General features: G+C 34.0%; 2 protein-coding genes across 9 annotated transcripts in view; one reads left to right on the forward strand and one right to left on the reverse strand.

The window, feature by feature from the left end:
* On the forward strand, window positions 1-4,688 carry GluRS-m (putative glutamate--tRNA ligase, mitochondrial). Of its 3 annotated transcripts, XM_011310912.1 has the most exons (11): window positions 1-135; window positions 649-830; window positions 978-1,224; window positions 1,305-1,539; window positions 1,633-1,828; window positions 2,732-2,940; window positions 3,232-3,457; window positions 3,517-3,677; window positions 3,829-3,986; window positions 4,356-4,513; window positions 4,577-4,688. In XM_011310912.1, exons 3-11 carry the CDS (start codon window positions 1,125-1,127, stop codon window positions 4,658-4,660), a joined length of 1,527 nt encoding a protein of 508 aa, XP_011309214.1. In that variant the 5' UTR covers window positions 1-135; window positions 649-830; window positions 978-1,124; the 3' UTR covers window positions 4,661-4,688. The 3 variants fall into 3 exon arrangements, with proteins under 3 accessions (XP_011309214.1, XP_011309212.1, XP_011309213.1); XM_011310910.1 differs by having other exon boundaries at window positions 649-1,224; XM_011310911.1 differs by lacking the exon at window positions 1-135 and having other exon boundaries at window positions 403-1,224.
* LOC105270157 (diacylglycerol kinase eta) overlaps window positions 4,677-19,649 on the reverse strand; it is a 26,152-nt gene continuing 11,179 nt past the window's right edge. For 5 of the 6 annotated variants that reach the window (XM_011310904.1, XM_011310905.1, XM_011310903.1 and 2 more), the window contains 9 exons: window positions 19,452-19,554; window positions 17,948-18,270; window positions 16,672-17,373; window positions 16,093-16,457; window positions 15,691-15,998; window positions 14,059-15,510; window positions 13,877-13,972; window positions 13,666-13,797; window positions 4,677-10,147 (listed from right to left, as the gene is read on the reverse strand). In XM_011310904.1, the coding sequence (XP_011309206.1) occupies window positions 9,857-10,147; window positions 13,666-13,797; window positions 13,877-13,972; window positions 14,059-15,510; window positions 15,691-15,998; window positions 16,093-16,457; window positions 16,672-17,373; window positions 17,948-18,270; window positions 19,452-19,554 (3,772 nt within the window). In that variant the 3' untranslated portion in view covers window positions 4,677-9,856. The remainder of the gene's footprint in view (window positions 10,148-13,665; window positions 13,798-13,876; window positions 13,973-14,058; window positions 15,511-15,690; window positions 15,999-16,092; window positions 16,458-16,671; window positions 17,374-17,947; window positions 18,271-19,451; window positions 19,555-19,649) is intronic. The other variant, XM_011310906.1, reaches the window with a different exon arrangement.

Genomic DNA, 19,649 nt, shown 5'->3' on the forward strand with positions numbered 1-19,649 from the left:
CTCTCCCCTGAACGATCCAAATTTTCTCTTCATTTGTGACCTTTGCGAAAAATGGTTCTCTTTGTGCAAGAACTGAATGTGGAAATGTCGAGAATAAAGTCAAAATTCCATGACTGAAACAAGAGGAATTAATAAGTTAAATTTATTAATTAATAAGTTTTCATTTATAGTCTTTATATCAGAATCATCACTTTCTACCTTGCTTCAATATTGCGATTATTTTGTTAATTTATAAGTTAATGATGGAATCAATAAGTAATGTAAAACTCTGATTAAACATAGTTTAAGACTTCTATCAATTTAAATAATCCAATTATTATATTGAAAAATAAAAAAGACAGATTCAATTGGTGATGATGACTTTGAATTTTATTTTAAAAACAAAGTAACAACAGAAAAATTGAAACTCACGTGAAAATTGTGGTAAATCAAAGTCCAGAAAGTGATTCTTTTCCACATAGTATAAATTTCGCACACGGTATCCGGCGTTAAAGATATATTTTAACACTTTTTACGTGAATAAGAATCCGAAAAATGCTATAAAAATACGTCACGTGAATTACTTCTTAAAACCTAGAATTTAAGTGATGTTCCATTCATATTCGGTAATGTTACTTGCAGTTATCCTCTGTTAATTATTTTTTTCAGATGAAAACAAAGCATAAATCATCAACGAAGCATTTGTGACGAAAAAATCAAATCATCAACGAATGGTTGTTTATTTCCCAAAATGTGAATTTTTTTTTTCTTCGGTTTGGATTAACCGAATGCATACTAGAGTTCGATGAAGATTTTGAGTATTACATCGGAGTAAATATTTAATTTGTAAGGTAAAAAAAAAGAGCGATTATCACAATGAGATTTTGTTAAATTAGAAATGTGAGAAATTTTTGTTTGTGTATGACTTTACGCTAAGGCAATATATGTTTCGTTAACACTTTAAAATGTCCGTAATCGACAGAGTCAGCTGTTTTCAGAACATTTTCAAGGCATTAACCTCACACTCGGCACAAAACTACTTGTTAAAATTGAAGATCTTGTTCCATCTGTCATATTGATTACATTGACCAACAAATATGTAATTGAGCTAGTAAACCTAGTGTTTCAGTAGTGAACATCTCAGAATGAGTCTCAGATTATTTCGATCATTATCCGTGCAACTTATGCACAAAAGGTTTTATAAAAAACAGCCAGTAAGAGTGAGATTCGCACCCAGTCCGACAGGCAAGTAATTGTTGTAATATGGTTTTGGTATCTCCATTCAAATTTTTTACTAAAGAATATTTTGTGTCGTTTCAATTTAGGACAACTTCATCTTGGAGGATTGCGCACGGCCTTATACAATTATTTATTTGCACGTAAAAATGATGGAACTTTTATATTGCGAATTGAAGATACAGATCAATCTAGATTGCAAGTTGGAGCGATGGAGAAGCTTCAAGAGGATCTTTTGTGGGCAGGAATCATCCCTGATGAAGGCCCAATAGCTGGGGGGCCCTCAGCTCCATATGTTCAATCAAAACGTCTGAATCTTTATCAGTAAGTCGACCCGTCGTTCTGTTTCCGATCACAGAAATAGTCGATGGCTCATTTCAAATTTGATAATTTTTTATATATAAATAATTATTCTAGAGAACAAGTTGAAAAACTCTTGGAAAATGGTTCAGCGTACTATTGCTTTTGTTCAGAACGTCGATTAGAAATGATGAGAAAAGAAGCAATCAAAGCAGGAGAAGTTCCAAAGTACGATAACCGCTGTCGACATTTGGAAAAAGATGTTATTAATACCAAAATTAGTAGACAAGAACCTCGTTGTATTAGATTCAAGGTGAGAAGTGTATAACAATATAATTTAAATGAAACACCTCCATAGTAGAGATGTAAATGCCAAAAACCATTTTTTTCTAATGAAAGAAGGGTATTTTCCATCTTCGTGTTTTCTGGACGCTTCATACAATTTCTGACCAAAAAATAGGCAAATAGTCGTAATTAATAATTTATCATGTGAAAGGGACGTATCTATATAACGATATGGAAGTGGAGTTTTATATGAATTTTGTATATATTCAAAGCATTTTATTATATTATCATTGATCACTTCTATTTTAGTTCGTTTGAGAGTTCGTTATCTGCGAGTTATTACCCACTGTCACCATTTTTATATCATTTTAATTCTTCTTTCTATAATTCAAATGTGTTCAACGAGTGTTCAATGAGTTTATTACAATCAACACCTTCATCTAGTTCGAAGAAGGGATAGAAATTTGAAGAAGCAACATCTCTCTTTCGTATGGATCCACTGTTCTTCCCTATGAGAATTATTTCCGACAGAATAGAATATGATTTTGTCCTGTATTGTGCTATAAGGGATGCAGATATCGGATAGTTGTAATTGAAGTTGAAATAACAAACTTTTGTTATAAATCATGCGTGAACATCATCAAAGCTTGGATCAATTTGTTTTTCATGTGATTAAATTGATGTCTCCAGTTGGTCTAAGTCAAGTGAAGATAATTAATGAAGATAGTAATTTTTGCGGATATCGAATTGCCTTTACAGATAATTCTGAGGCGTTAGTAACTGGATGGCTAAACGATCCCTATTCTCGGATGAATTATTTCCCTTCTCCGATATCTGTAGACCGATCAGCAACTGGTGACCTGAGGATATTCTTTGTTGAATTTAACTATGGATAACTATGGAGTTAGTATTTGGAAAATTGACCTTCTAGCTTCCTGACAAATCAACCACTTTTCACGACATGGTGTATGGGGATTTAACAATAAATCAAACCGAAGGTGATCCTGTGATTATAAAGACTGATGGATTCCCTACCTATCATTTTGCTAACGTTGTAGACGACCACTTCATGGAAATATCACATATTTTACGAGGTGTTGAATGGCAGACGTCAACGGGAAAACATTTACAAATATATAAGTAAGTACACAATGAATTAGCTCAATTTACGCTGAGAAGATTATAATTTTATCTTATTTGAGCGATTCATGCTGTTTTCCTTAAAAAGCGAGATCAATTTTTATTTTGAATTCCGAATCGAATTTTTGTATTTGTTCACATTTAATTTTCCTATTTTTTGTGGATAAATGCTTCCATCTAAGTGTATAGCTTATGCTTTTTTTCTCTCAATTTACTATTCAGTATAGTTAATAATTAGACATTAATTTAGAGTTGCTCCGTTGTCTTTTTAAATAAATCAATCAATCCTAGTGCATTCGGATGGACACCTCCTCAGTTTGGACACTTACCTCTCATCTTAAATGCAGATGGAACGAAATTGTCGAAGAGACAGGGGGATATAACAGTGGATGCATTTCGGAAAGACGGTATTTTTCCACTGGCTCTGTTAAATTATATCACCTATGCTGGAGGAGGGTTTCAACGAGAAGAAGGCTTTCAGAGTGTATGCCATACTTATGCCGATCTCATACATCAGGTAATATTTCAAATTCAAGTTGGCAAAGAAATCAACAATAATAAGAAATTCTTTTATAGTTCGATGTTGAGAGAATCAATACGAGCTCTTCGAAACTACACCATGATAAGTTACTGGAATTTAACAAATTAGAACTCTCCAATCTACTTGATGATACAGATAATTTGGGATTTTTGGTGCATAAAATGCAAAAAATGATTTTGCAAACATTTCCAGATAGGTAATCATTTTGATATTAATATACAATTGCTATTTTTTTTCTAAAGAATTTAATGTGAAAAATAATTAAATTGAATCAACGTTGATTGTTTTAACAAAGCAGTTTTATCCTTCTCAATAACTCTCAGATACGTTTGCTCTAATTTTTTTAGACGTAACGATGGAAGCTTACAAATGGATGAACATCATATGATCACTATACTGCAATGGGCCAGGAATAGAATAACTAAATTGAATGATTTGGTGTCAACGGATCTAGCTTTTTTATGGGTTAATCCGTCTTTATCCATTGACGATCCTGGAACTATAGGTAAAATTCGGATGCACTTGCAAGAGATGCAATTAGGCATAGATTTAGACCGTTCGCCACAGATGATGATAATTATCTTAATTATAACTCTAAATGTAGTAGATGAATCAGTTGATTATCTTTGGGACAATAGTTCTCATAGAATTTCTTTTTTTTAATGATTATATTACTTTGGGTCGACTCTGTTAGAGTATATGACGAGTGACGAGGGCCAGTGATCGAACTTGCAACCTACTCGTTGTAAGGCAGCGACCGTAACCACTACGCCGAGCCACTCCTAGAATTTCGTTATAATTCTGTTAATTTTTATGATAATTATGTTTTTGTTCAAATGACTTAGATTTTTATGAGTTATTTTTCAATGGACAGGTTCACTGCAAACGTTATGTACCGAATTAGAAAATTGGGATGGAAATAATTTTAAAAAGCATCAATTGAACGACTATTTGAGAAAATTCGCCACGGATAATGGAGTGAAATTCTCAACCCTCATGAAATCGTTACGAACTGCTCTAAGTGGTTTGGAGGTAATTATGAATGTTCACGGAGGTGCAAACGATTTGATGATAATGCGAATGTTTTTTCTTTAGCACGGTCCAGGTGTAGCTGAAATGATGGAGATATTAGGAAAAGAGGAAACATTGCAACGCTTGAAACAGTGTAATATTCAATGATTGTAGTCAATAAATATCTATTTTCAAACAGGCGTTTTATTTAATAATTAACATTTGTTTTTTTGTAATTTCCTAAAATTAGTAGAGTGCATCAGTGATTTAATTGTTTGATTATCTTTTTAATGTTACGTGGATTGCAATGATCGTAATTAGAACAACAATGGAATAAAATGGCGCACAAAGAAGAATGAAACTATAGAATTGAATTGATAATACAACTTGGTTATTTTTCAACAAACCGAATATCGAATACTAGGAATAATATTCGTTATCACAGAATTGCCAAATTTGAATCATCACGATTTCTAATATGTCACGAGAGTATAACTTCAAAATATCTATTAATTATTCGTTTCAGTTTTCTTTTTAGTGCTGAATGCTTACTTTGTTATTTGTCATACCGTTGCTATTCAAACATGCTTGATAATGATTTTCAGACTAGAACTACTACAGCATTTCATATATGAGTTCAGAATATAATTTTTATATCTGCATGTAATACGATGCCATTTATAATTTGGATTAAATAATCATTATTTGAACACAATTGTTACTGAAAAAATTCTCATTACCTTCAGTTTTTTCTAAAATCATCTGTGGTCTCTCTCAAAGTTACATGCTATTCAGTCAAATAAATTCACAATGTTATACAGAACGTGAAATGTGCGATTACATAATTAAGTGCTATTTTAATATTCCAGTTAAGGAAATAACGTAAAAGTGTATTTGACCCCTAGTGTGCTAATACTTATGTGCTAAAATTGGGAGAATCCATGAGTTCCAAATGGAAAAATTTATATCTAGTAACAATTTGATGAGGAAGAAGAGATATAATCATCAACGAACATTCATCAGATTCAAATGAAATATGAGTGAATAAAACAAACAGCAGTTCACTACTTTAGAATAAAAAATTCGAATATACTTGTTCAATAACGTACACCAATGATGACTGGTGCTTTAACGTTCATTTATCAGAATAGTAATAAATTTTGTCTTTCAGTTTTCTTCTCGTTTGTTTCTCATGTAAATGTAACAGCTGGAACCTTCCATAACAATGATTGAAGTTATTCGAGAAAAATATATTTACAAATATTGTTTCAGATCTCTCATTCAAGAGTTGCTTCATTTCGCTTCTTATTATCCCTTTAATTCACGTATAGGACTGAATTTGCGCATTTTTTCTGCCATTTTTTCCAAAAAAAAATGGAAAAATGAAAAAAATTTATCATTGTTTTCATCATACATAGGCTCAATTAAACATCATTAACAGAATGCTCAAAGTGCGTAATGGCATTTATTCATCGAATTCTTAATAATTTTGGAACAATCCCGAAAATCGCTAGGAATATATACTCATTATTCGATCCACAGTAACGGCGTCTTATTGCGAATCTCATTTTCCTAATATATAAAGTAACAAACAAAAACGTTTCAACAACTCGAAACTGGTGCATACCATCAAATTGACCATAGCTTTCAATTAAAAAAAGTTTGGTGAGCCTTATTGCGTATATCTTCTGGTATTCGTCTATGCAAGATCCCAATTTCTCATTTTATTCGTATTGCGTATTCTCAGTGAACTCAAACTCTTAAAATCATTAATATTCAGATTACTCGAAGCAACTTATCACCCACCACTGATTTTTTGAATATTTTACTTTTTGATAAATGGCTCTCATTTCGTTTGACTTTAATTATTGAAATAAACCAATCTTATAATATGATTTTTTTTTAATCCGCGTGTTTGCAAGGACTTTTCATGCATAGAATATTTTTTAAACTTGTTATTCTGTCGGTATGTTTAGAAAAACTTTGAAAAACTGGTCGATTTCATGATTCGATGAGTCGACAAAAAAAAATAATAAAGGAGATTTGAAATACAAAAACAAACAATCCCGTGAATTTTTTAATTTGGATCTCAATTCTACTACTATTTTTTTTTAATCAACTGTCTCATGCTATTTTCGTTACGACGAAGTGAGTAAAAAATTATTCCGATATAATGCAATAATCGAATGAAGATCTTAATCATCAACAATTGTTTGAGAATGATTTTTTCCTTAATTTTTCACATTTTTCAATAAACTAGAACAGACGTATGAAAATGAAAATAAGAGGACGCTGTTTACGTTTTGAAATGGATTGGAAATGAATTTGATATTTTGCATTTCCTCAATAAAAAAAATAAGTCTGACGGTAAGAGCGAGCAGTTTTTGTCGGCTTTTTAAGACTTGGAGTGAGTAATAAGTTTAAAAACTATTCTATTCATATTTTTTTTAATCGGCTTATTTTCACGAGAAACAGACATTTTTTAAAAACTACTATGAAAAAGATTATGAGTGAGCCACAGGTTGCGAGTAGACTATCAATGGACGTCCACATCGGTCAGTCTTTTTCTATGCATTTTCCTTGGTTAAGAAAATTTGTAGAAGATCGAATACAACACCTGGGGGAAAAAGTCGGCCCCATGGGTCCACAGAAATGGGGAGAGGGAATAACGAACCCCATGTACTGTGTGGGAGTAATATTATTTAAAGTATTATTCAACGGACTAATTTTTTTGAACTTTGATGACGTGGTTTTCAAAGCATGATTTTAAATTAAAACGAGTCCGCAAAAAAACATTTCCTATAATGTAGATGTGAACGAAATTATTAGGATAGAAAAATGTTTTAACGATGCTTCAGTTCGAATTGTCCTAGGAATTATAATATTGTAATTCGCCTGTCTGTCATTCCACAAACAATTTTACCTGTATTTCCTCCGACCTTAGATACTGTTAAGAATAAATGATCTTATTTAATTTTGAGTCCCGTAAGATACTTCGTTTAATTCGCATGATAATATTCATTCGATCATTTCATTGTATGCTTAATAGATAATTTATGATTGATTTAACATGGAGAATTTTCAATATTGTTTTTCTTTCTGTCAGCGTTTATTAACCAACTGAAAAATGAAAAGTTAGAATTTCATCGGGAATCTCCCCAATTGCATTATTCGTCTGTGACGAAGTCAAGGACACTTTAAAGTGGTTGAAGAATATGAATTGGAAGTTGTTTTCTTTCTTTTTTTTTTGTAAAAGATTTATAACAGTTTGCAAAAATACAATTATTATGGAGTTACCATTTTCATTAGTTTTCAGAGGAAATTTTCAAGTTTTCTCTTTGATGGAATTGCTTGTAACAATTTAAACATACAATGGATTCGAGGAGAGAGCGATAATCATCTAATTCTCCCCCCGTGTCCACACATTTTATAGGTATTAAGTACTCATAAAGTATTGATCATCTGTAAAATGAATGAATTGACTAAGATACAGTAGAATTTAGGTGCACCCGTATACGCTCACTTAAAAAAATACGAAATCCCCTTTCATGTTGAGGGTCATGACAGTATTTAATACCGAGCTTCGTTATTCTTTTTATATATTTTTTCGAAAAACAATTGGATTCCGATTTTTTAACTAATCATATCATCATGATTATTTTCTCCATTCTAATTCTGATCAACAATACATTCTGAATATAATATCGATTCGCCTATTTTTCCCAATGAATGAATGAGAAGAACTTACGGTAATTTTTATGTAATGTAATGTAATGGCTTACATAAATTTATATTAAATCCGGTTAATTAGATGTGGCAGAACTCGGCCCATTACAAAGTTCAGCATCACAATATAATATTCTAAATAATTTTTTCATTTATCAGAATCGGTAATGGAGAAGTTAATCTGATAAATACCCATCGGACCTTCAAAGTTGTCTGGTATCTTATATCCAAGTTTCTTTCCTCACCAATGAATAAGAACTACGGTACTAGAGCTTCGTAAAAAAACACTCAAGTCTATAACAACTGCTCTGCAACATATTTACTTTTTCATCATTTCAAGTTGAGTATTCATTGAGAAATGAAAATGAACATCTTACAGAGCCTACAATAGTTTTCTGCGCAGAATATAATAGCACGTTAAAGTAAAAGAACACAAATTTCGTTTTCGTAAAATGCCATGTTCACTCTGCGAGCCCAAGGCGGAAACGAAGGTAGTCGCATTCGTTGAAAACGAAGATTATGTCCGAGTGATCTATAATATTTTATATCACACTATGTAGAAGTGATGTAGAATTGCACTTGGCGTTGCTTCAGACTCCACTTATTGCACAGAGATGACATAAACCATTAAATATCACTTTTTCTTACATTTGAAAAACGCCATTGATTTTACTAATTTGGAGTTCCATAGAAAATCGTAGTTTAGCCAATTTTTGACCAGCCGGTAGTCGCGCAAACTCACCGACGTTTTGCAGTCGTAACGTGAGAGAGAAAAGTCACGGTGAGATATTTTGAAACAAATTGTATTTTTCCGGCCTGTAGTTATTGGGTTTCTCGTGTCATACGCCCGTGGGATTTAGGGAGTCAAAATACCATAACTACAGCGCAGGAACAATATTATTCCATGGTGATTTTCAAGTTTTCGAGTTTGGGAAGTATGTAATATCAATTACCAGACAAGAATTCCTAAGAACAAGTAGAGAAAATTGAATTTCTTGTTCTCCTATTGTTTTGTAAATGATTGGGATTTTTAGACAAGTGAACTAGTAAAGTTATACCTTACATTAAATGGTCTGTATATCGATATTCTTAAGGGTATGTATTGTTGACTTTCAAAATGGATTCCAATGATAAAAACTCTCACATCACGACTTATGAGGAGTTGAAAGAGACATAAGAAAGTCTTACAAAATAACTGCTTATTAGGAAATTTTTGTGTTTTTTGACCTGATTAGAATTCTATAATTTTTCAGTGCGAAAAGATTTCATCGTGTTATCGATTGAAAAGGAAAAACACATTTTCAATTTTCAACGTCTACATGAGATAACGAATTGGTAAAGAAAAACATCAAACATTAAAGGGATATAGAACTATCTGACTCAAGGCCATTTTTAAATAGCACTACCAATGAAAAAATTCATACTTGTTGACAGAAGTGTCTAATACTGTTTCTGGTCCTCATTAGAGACAAAACTCATATGAGTTTGTAATTATGATAAAGATAGGAAAACGTTAAATTTCAATATTTTCCATATCTGAAAATTCAAACACAGCCTTAATCTTGCGTTCTGTTCAAATTCACAATTCGGATATCAGTCAAAAACATTGAAGAGAGCATAAGTGAAAAAGTACTAAGTTTAGTTATTAAGGTCGTTGATAGCTTGAAGTATACGTTTAACGTGACCAATTTTAACAATTCCAAGCTCCTTCAGGTCCCTCCGTGCAAGAGATAGTAATTCCCTTCCACGTATATCATGGGATTTGAATTGCTCAGTATATTCGCCAAGTTGAAGGTTTTCCAACCAAATACATACATCCTGAACGCCCCATGTTGTTACTTGATCCCGTGCTGGATGATTTCCGCTATTCCCACCAGAACGACGAAACTTCAACCAAAACAAACCACGATGACGATTCTTTCTATCACCCTGTGAATTTCAAATACAACTTTTATTTATCTTTTCTTTATCCATTGGCAATATTTCACATTGAGAACCAACCTTACCAATAATCAATTGGGACAATAATTCAGTAATCAAATTAAATAATCCAATTTAAGGCCCACATGGATTATCTATGGCACGTGACCTTGTTTTCTAATTTTATCTTGTTAGCTTAAAACATATTTTAAAAATCGGCAAAACAAATTGTGTTACCGGAAGGCGTTCCAATGGTTATAAAAAAATAATTAAAAAAAAGAGGAAAAATTATTGAAAGGCGTTAAATCGCGATATTGCTGAAAAGAAATCTGCCAAGTTTTACTGAAAAATAATGAAAAACACATAGTTTACCAGTTACCATGATGGCGGAGAAGAATAAATTCGACAATCAATAACAATATAGAATTCAAATAGACTATTAAATGTTATCCATGGTTACTACGCGTATTTTTTTTTCTCAAAATTCTCCCGAAAGTTTCCGCAACATAATTTTTATTTTCATTTTTTTTCATAATTTTTGTTTTCATATATTTTTAGGCTAATAACATTAAATTCAAACTAAAAATCACGTTGAAAAGATAGTTCATGGCGGTCTTAATGCACATAATTTCTCAATGATTGGCCAGGATCGTTATGATTCAGTAGGAAACGGTTCAGTTATACGCTTTCCAAGTATCTATACAATGTGAATTTTGTACATTTCTTAACGTGTACATGCGAACAAAGATGCGAACTTTGGCTAATTGGCTGTATCGGGTATAGGCGTGTGCAGTGTATTAACTTGAGAAGCGTATATGTATAATATAATATAATATAATATAATATAATATAATATAATATAATATAATTATGGGACCAATTTATATCTATTTATTACATAGTTTTATTATGATGATCCTAATATTATTCACTATTTCATGGCGAGTCAATGGAAACATAGCGCACAAACGGAAGTAATGGTACTCGTCCTCTTCCTTTACTTTCACGATTTTTTCGATTGTACTCTTTTGAATCTTTTCCAAAGTTCTGGCGATACGAAAAACAAGAAATCACGTACAGTCGAAGAAACTGTTGCGAAATTTGAAAGCTAGTGAGAATAATAAAAATGATCATCATCTCGAATATCGAAATGGATCAAAATTACTTGGGAGTATGATGTTGATTTTCATTGCATTTGTTTAGTTGTAATTTGGAAGGTTTCATGGATACATAAAACTCAATGTCACTCAAGTTATTTATAATTGAGATATGAAAAAATCAACGAAAACTCCATGGAGGAATGCCAATGGTATGCCAATACCTGGTTAAATCTAGAGCGAAGGAACTCTCTAATCCATCCTTACAATCATTCACGTTGTAGATAAATCATAGAGCAACGGTGAATTGTGCATATTTCTGAGTCTAGATACTGCAGCAAACTTTAACGTAGGGATATTAACATTTATAGCACTGCTGCTTCGTAGAAGCCATAACATTTCTATCCTTCAGAGTTACGACCAGGACCCACAATCCAGGACCCAATACCGATCTTATAATTCCGTGGTGGAATAGGATATCTCTTCAATAGAGGAGTTTACGACGCGTCAGTTAACACCGGAGATATCCTTCTAGGAGAGATGGTTTTATAATTCTGGTTATATCCTTATATTGAATAGGTTATATTGGGAGAAATTGAGAGAATATATATACAATTCAGGAAAGGATAGCCCGCAGCAAATACTGAAGGATATTGTGGAAAAATAAAACTGGAGAATTCGCAAGCTTTGAACTGAACAACGTTACCTTGGACCTAGCTTTTATCAGCGTTCCAAGTAATGCAATACTCGCATCAAGTGGATGACGAAACCCAGCGATTCCCAGATGCAGCAGAAATGTGAAAAAGATGTATATAGAGAGAACTTACAGAACTTACTCAGGGTTCGGAATAATTCAAGGAGATATCGTAGCCCCAGAAATAAGGAGGTTTGAGCATTCGTCATTATCCCTCCAACAACATCCACAACTTCTTCAGGGACTATCTTCGGAAGTCATTCACCAAACATTGAAATTCCACCACGAAGTAGCTCGCAAAAAACTCCAAATATTGTAGGACGCACAGACAGAGTACGGACAATTGGGAAACAATTTAAATAATCAGTAGTAGCCAAGATCTACGATGTTTACTGAGACCAATAATTGTCTCAGTTAAAATGATCATCCAAATGTTGTGACAAATAAAAAGTGGTTTGAGAGAATCCGGGATAGATTGAAATAATCTTTGAGCTAAATACCTTGAGCCCGACAAAACGTAAATATGCGACATGGTCGCACCATCGCTAATTGTTCTCGCCAATTTAATAGATACGAATGAAGGGAGTGCACGAGCAGGTTCAAGGCAAACAATACCACGCGTTATTTTTACTGTGGAATTTGCAGGATCAACTTCGTCTTCACACGTACGCGTGAATCCATAACAACCTAATGAATCAAAAGCATACAATTTCATCAACTTTTACGAAGGGGCTCTTCAAGGTTGTACAACGTGATGTAATAGAAAAGTTTCGCCAACATTTTTTCCAAGCTTTCTCAAATCATTGAACTACTAGATTTATACATTAACATCAACATGCTCTTCAAGTGGTCATAATCATTTGCTCCTCTTGAACATACGTATTCATATGTATATGTGTTCTGATGCGGCATTTTGGTGGCATTGATACATTAATTTTATGAAGGGAGAAAAGGAAATATTTGGCATTTGACAAATTATCAACGAAACATTTTCATCAACTTATTGGCCAATACAAACTCGTATTGGAGTGTCTAGGGCGTGCTATCTATGCAATTAGGAGTAATATGGCTATTAATAGAGCTCAAGAGGAGGGTCGGGCCACTATTGCTAAAACTATTATTCTCTATTGCTACAAAGCATTCTGATTTGTTAGAGCGTATTACCGGTGGTAGGATTGAGTACTCAGTTAATCCAATAAAATTCCAGGGCATAGAACAATTTGCATTAATTATATCGTTCATTTAATTGGAATTATATTTTTTTTAATAATGGGCGGATGGTAGAAAAATACTAATATATTATTTGTCGTTAGTAAAATATGTTAATTCATTCAATTATCTGCTTTTATAATGAAACCTCACATTTGAAATATTCTTTCTTTACATTTAATCATGCAAATGAATATGTAGTAAACTGTGTAATAAATTTTCGTAGGGTATTGAAGGATATCCATGAAGAAGGTTCGAGCCTTTTTTTAATTTATCCACCTTGGAAAGCAATATTCTAACACTTATCACTTTGAAAATTTTTTTATCAAAAATTGAATTGTACATGATAATCATATTGATTAATCTCGGGTATAATTATTGTTGCTCTAACCATCTTGCTGGATATTCATAAGAATTAATTTCGGCGTGACTCGACCTATTCCTACTTCAGACATAAAAATGCCAATAAAAACTTAATGTGAGAAATCAAACGTTTCTAAAGCACCAAAGTCAAAAAAATAATGTACCTGTTCATCCGATGTTATATTCTGAAGATATACCATTCCTGTGCCAGCTTCATCAAAGACACATTTTCGCAATTCTTGTTCCATTGTTGCTAATGCCTGGGACAATTTGTTTTCCAAGTCCTCACGCAACATCTGTAATTGCAGCGAAGTTTCACGTATGTAATTTAATTAGATGAAAATCAACATGATGAAATGAAGTTAAGTGACTTACAAGCTTATGGGCTTTATCTCTGAGTAGCTCGCATGATTCTTCATATAATTGTCTGGCATTCGTAACGACTTCAGTGACGACAGGTCTCAAACTTGGCTGTTAATGAAGAAAGTTTTCTCCCATGAAATGGAGTGGCCTTAATTTGGCAAAAAGTATTTATTCCCCCTCTGTTGATAACTTACCCCCTCAAGAATCTTGCCATCGGGATGGACTTTTTCCAAACTATTAGCAGTTCTGTCAGCAATTTGGTATAGATCAGGCTCCAGACTTGGATGAGAAATAATTAACAATTTAACCCACTTAACTAACGTCGTGACAACCTCAATGAATCCGAGTAAAATATTGAATTCCTCTTCATATAATTGTATCGGCTTGCTGTCTATTGTGAGTCGACGAGAATTAGAACGAGACCTGGATGGGTTGCTCAGAGTTGACGTCGATTGTGATACAATAGTGGAAGTATTACTCTTTTGTTTCTCCTCCCACGTTTTCAAGGACGTCTCAAGAGCACGATTCCTATACAACATCTGCATGCGGTTCTTATGAATGATTCTAATGATACCGGGTGGTTGTATCCACGCCTCTCCATCAACTTGAATTGGAACACCCTCGTCACCTAGAATATTAATTTGCACAGTCTGGCATTGTGCGATTCGGTGATGCTGTAAATTAATGAGCCTAGAGGCAGCCATCTGAACGGATCCAAAAACAGCAACAACTTCTAGAATTCTATCGTCGAACGAGGGAGCTAAAAATAAATCGCCTTGTTTAGTACCACCCCAGAAATTTGTTCCTCCCATAAAGCTGGGAATATTGAGGACAACAATGCCCTGCAGTGAGGGCAGAGGAATTCGTTGACCATCACACTCAAGTTGTACTCTTTGTTCAAGATTTTTATAGGTCTTTTGAAGCCATTGTTTCGATCCAAGAACTCCATACCACATATAATTTTTAGCTCTTGATCTGCATTTTTCAGGGTGCTCCTCTCTTTTCTGATGGAAATCTAGACTGATCTTTGCATCAATACCAATACCAAAGTAATTATTCATTACACAACGTTCAAAATAGCCCTCCATTAGAGTTTCATCAGGATCCATTAAAGGTGAAACTGCAGCGCAAAGAGCATCAGCATTTGCTAGAAGGGCCTGACTTATTAAACCTGCTCCACCACTCACATTTGGCCACATCGGAAGTCTCACGAGAGGATTAATTATTGGTAATTTTTTAACGTCTTCTGTTTTATCTACCGATGACGCTCGATCATGACGAAGACTCATACTTGACCCACCGAACCTTGCCGCCGTAGCGGCTAATGAGACAACCTCAGAAGCTTTCAACAAACTGCCACTGCTTATTCGACGGGTTGCTTGTGGAGAGAAACCAAGTTCTGGTAATTCTACACTCAACCGCTCCATACTACATCTGCTCAATCTCCCCTCTTTCGGAGGATAATCTTCAATGTGACTTCCCACTGACATCGATGGACTAGGAGGATCAACTATAACGCTTATTGCTGGAGGAAAATTTTGGGGAGTCTTCTCGTCCTGGCCTGAATCAGAAGTCACTTTGAAGCAACACACTGGGCTCAATAAATCCCTTTTTCCATCCAATAAATGCTCACCATCCCTATGGTCCTAAAAAGATCATTCAAAACTAAAGCTCACAGAATATTTTTGTAATTCGCTGATTGATAAGTGTTTAATCATAGCCGCCATAGCATACTCAATTCTCGGAGTAAATTGTCCGGTACTGTTAGGTATTAGGCTAACTTGACCAATCTATCTACAGTAAATAAGATTTAATTTAGGGCTTACTTCTCTTAACAAGGACGAAACATATCGAGATGGTCTTTTGAAAGATCTCCTTGCGATATCATTGCCCTCAACAAATTGTGCTAGACTGCAATATTTTTTTGGTTTGGCTGCAACAGTCTCGATACATTCGCGCACTGAATCGTACTTTTCACCCAACATTGTACTCATCAAGTCCTGCCCTAGGGAACTCAGATCATCAATGAGACTCTCGGAATTTTGCAGCTCTGAAAGTTCGGGCGAATCAATGTGTCCTATATCAGGACTTTCTGACAGCTTAGTCGAATCCAAAATATCACTGTCTATGTGTCCTGAAAAGTGTCAGAAAAATTATCCGAATACATGGGGTTTCACCAAAACTACAAACAGAGGAATATTCACTGGAAATATGAGTGAATTTCTCACCAATTTCACTCTCACTGTGCTTGATGGTGAAGCTTTTTGAATCGAGTGTATCAGATACAATACTATCCGAACTGGCAATACTATTGCTACCACTGCTTTTTGAGTTTTCCGTTTTAGTTGCGTGATCAGTCCTATGTACCAGCGACATGTTTATCGAGTTCGGAGAATCAGAATCCGGTGATATCATCACATCCTGAATTGTAGTGTCATCAGATTTTGAAGTGGTATCTAATGTGGTACTTGTTACGGTTATTTGATTATCTGTTAGAGTTTCTAATTGAGATTGTTCAGACTGTTGCTCTGCTACTACTTCCATCGCACGTTGAATTGAAACGCTGTCCGCTGGTGTTGAAAAATGGAAAACCCTAAAATTATAACTACGACTTTAGTATCGCTGCGTAGAGTTTCAATAAAATGTTCTAGGCGATTTGTTAGGTCTTCTATTAACTTTTTTTTCACGGATCTACTCGTTAGTTGTACATACCAATTTTAAAAAATGCACAAATTACAAACTAAATTAAGTTGATAAATAAAGGGGCAGATCAATAATTATAATAATAAAATATTTGTTGAATTTACCCTTGAGCAGTATTTGAACTATTTCTTCGACTATCTGCAAATCCATCTGGCGCCGGTAGCGTCAACATATCTTCAGCTTGTGAATCTCTTCGTAAATCAGGCATCGGGCTCAAAGAAACTAAATTGGGCATAGGACTAGCACAGGGGGAAACATCACTACTTTCAGATGAAATAGGTGATGGTAGGAGAAAAATACTACTATCACTGGGTAAGCACTTAGAATCCAAATAATCCTGGTCCATTCGGTTTGTAGGACTGTTATCCTCGGAAATTACCGCCATGTTAAAGTGTTTATTGGATACTTTTATAGATGCATTTTTTTGTTCATCAATGAATACTTCTGCATGCTCAACTAGCTGTCGTATGGCACGTTTCAAACTATTTACTTTTGATAATATTCGATCCTGCTCAAGAGAATCACGAATCTTCCTTACACGCTTTAGATTCGTGATATCTTTCTCAGGTTTCTCAAGTGCCCCTTTTTCAAATTCTCCGGTTGATGGATATGGATCTGATTCAAGTGTTCTTACATCTTGCTCTTCATCATTGTTAACTGGCACATCATCATTATTGATTATTTGAAGTAATTGATCCACTTCATGCTCTAGTATCCGACACTTTTCACACAATATTTGATCATCCATGTGAAGATTTGCTTCGAGTAATTTTGTAGCAAAATCCTTTACAGTTTCACGGAGAACTCTACAAAATAACAGGCAGATAAATATCTCTCTTCCTCCAAATTCATTCAAATGATTGATCGTGTATCATTATCAATAGACTGTAGATGATAACAAAAAGCTTTTGTTCTATAATTAGTGGGAAAATAATGGCATCATCTGAAATTTCATTGTACATGATCACAAAATTCTAGATAATGGATATTCCTATAATTGTGAACTAGGTTCCCTGAGTAAATACAGTTCATCACGGATATATCGAAGGATGAGAAGTTTTGTTATGAAAGAACTATTGTCCTTTCTTCACGTCTTCTCTTTGAGATTGCATAAAGAGAGAGGAATATATAGGAATAAAATATATATCTTTTTCTGTAATTCAAGTGAAATGTTGAAGATAATTTTTAGGGTTATTACGAAAGGTTTTTAGACGTTTTCATAATTTCGCTACCAACACTTGAATTCACTGAATATATTTCTCCATGGAGTACAGCGCTTCAACTTTTTCATCTCTATTGATTTTTTCAATATTGTGAAGTGCATGGATTACCCAATTATATTTGAGCTGAAGCATATTTAATCGTGAATGATTTACTTACTTGGCACTGGATATCGTTACAGTATCCTGATTAGACTGTATCATATTTGTTAGATGTGATATGACATTATCCTCGTACTGATGAACTATTGAGACACTCAATACTGGTTTGGATTGATTAGGTGACATTTTATGACACGGAAGAGAAATACTTCGTTGAAAGGTCATGATACTCCATCGATCTAACATTTTAGTGCCTGCTTTCTCGTACTTTTCTAATAACTGCGGCAAATGAGTGTCATCATCGCAAGACGCTCCCCAACCAAGTACTCTGGCTAGATCATTTCCTGTACCCAATGGGAGAACACCCACTTGGCATTGTTTCTGTAGACAAAATTACGCCCATATCAATGCTTCCTGCAGGGCATGATATTTTCATAAGGAAGTATAGGGAACCACCATGGCCCATGAAAAAACTCATGAAAAAAAGATTGGACAAGTTCTCAACTCCATCTCATTCATTCATCAAAATTACTATTCAAGTGGAATAAAACTGATCTTATTACAGGCTAGTCCAACAAAAATAATTAATCGATTGCAGGAATCATCTGAATCATCTATTTCTACGCAACTGCAATAAGACAACTGATCAGTCGCGACAATTTCTATTCATACGGTCGCAAGTTATCGAAAATGCTATCGAAAAAATAAATAAGCGCGTAGAAACCCATGCTTCTGATCTAAAATTGAATAACTAATTATATTATGATTGATAAGTACTTTAATCTGTTGATTTTTTTTTGTTCCCGACGGTAACCGTTGAAATTAAATTTTTTGTATTTTTTGCATTATATCCACCCATTATGCGCCAAAAAATGCGAAAATATAATTTTTTAAGCGCATCCCTCAGTGTGTTTATTCATACTTTGGAAATATTTCAATTCTGCGTCTGTCACAGAATAGCCTACTATTGCAATTGAATTTCAATAAGGATGTTCTACACCCTTTCCATCAAAATTTATGTTCTTTCATTTTTCTGGCAATCAGCGATGAGATCTTTTGCATTTCTCTGGAATTTTTAACAAGAATTATAAAGCTAGAAAAAATGCATGAAAATTATCGCACCACCACGAAACTTCGTAAGCCATGTAATAATGATAAAACGCAAAAATGGCATATTTTACGTAATGAGAGAGCAACTGCCTACTTATTATTCCTGATTATATAACTAAAAAAGATATTAAAAGAAGGATAACTGATTCCGTTTGAGCGATATATTCGACCAAAGTTCCGAGCGATATATCTGTATTGTCCTCAATACCCTGACTTATATACAAAAAATAGCAGACGATGAATTGTTAGAGAATTATTAGCTGCGCAAAAAGTAGCAAAAACAAGAGTATCATATACATCATATAAATTATGAACAGAGTTAGAAAAAACGAAGAGTTCAGTGGATAGAGTATCAAGGAAGAAGAAGAAGAAAAGCTTTGGAGAGCGATAGATGAAGAAGAAAAGAAAGAACTCACGGGATAAAATAGCGCGGAGTTTCTACTGTTACTCACGTGCATTCCTAACCGATCGATCTCCGAAAGGACCCAACCAACAGACCCATCTCCGCTGCAGACCAGAATCCGGAACGGGTCGAAATGTCGAAAGAGCCTTAGCCTGTTTATTATATTCCACTTAATGTTATATAAGAAAGCAAGAATCCATCATTTATTTAACAATACTGTAAGGATGACTTAATCGCAGAATTTTGT

Source organism: Fopius arisanus, unplaced genomic scaffold (genome assembly GCF_000806365.1).
Source record: "Fopius arisanus strain USDA-PBARC FA_bdor unplaced genomic scaffold, ASM80636v1 scaffold00079, whole genome shotgun sequence".
Classification (NCBI taxonomy): domain Eukaryota; kingdom Metazoa; phylum Arthropoda; class Insecta; order Hymenoptera; family Braconidae; genus Fopius; species Fopius arisanus.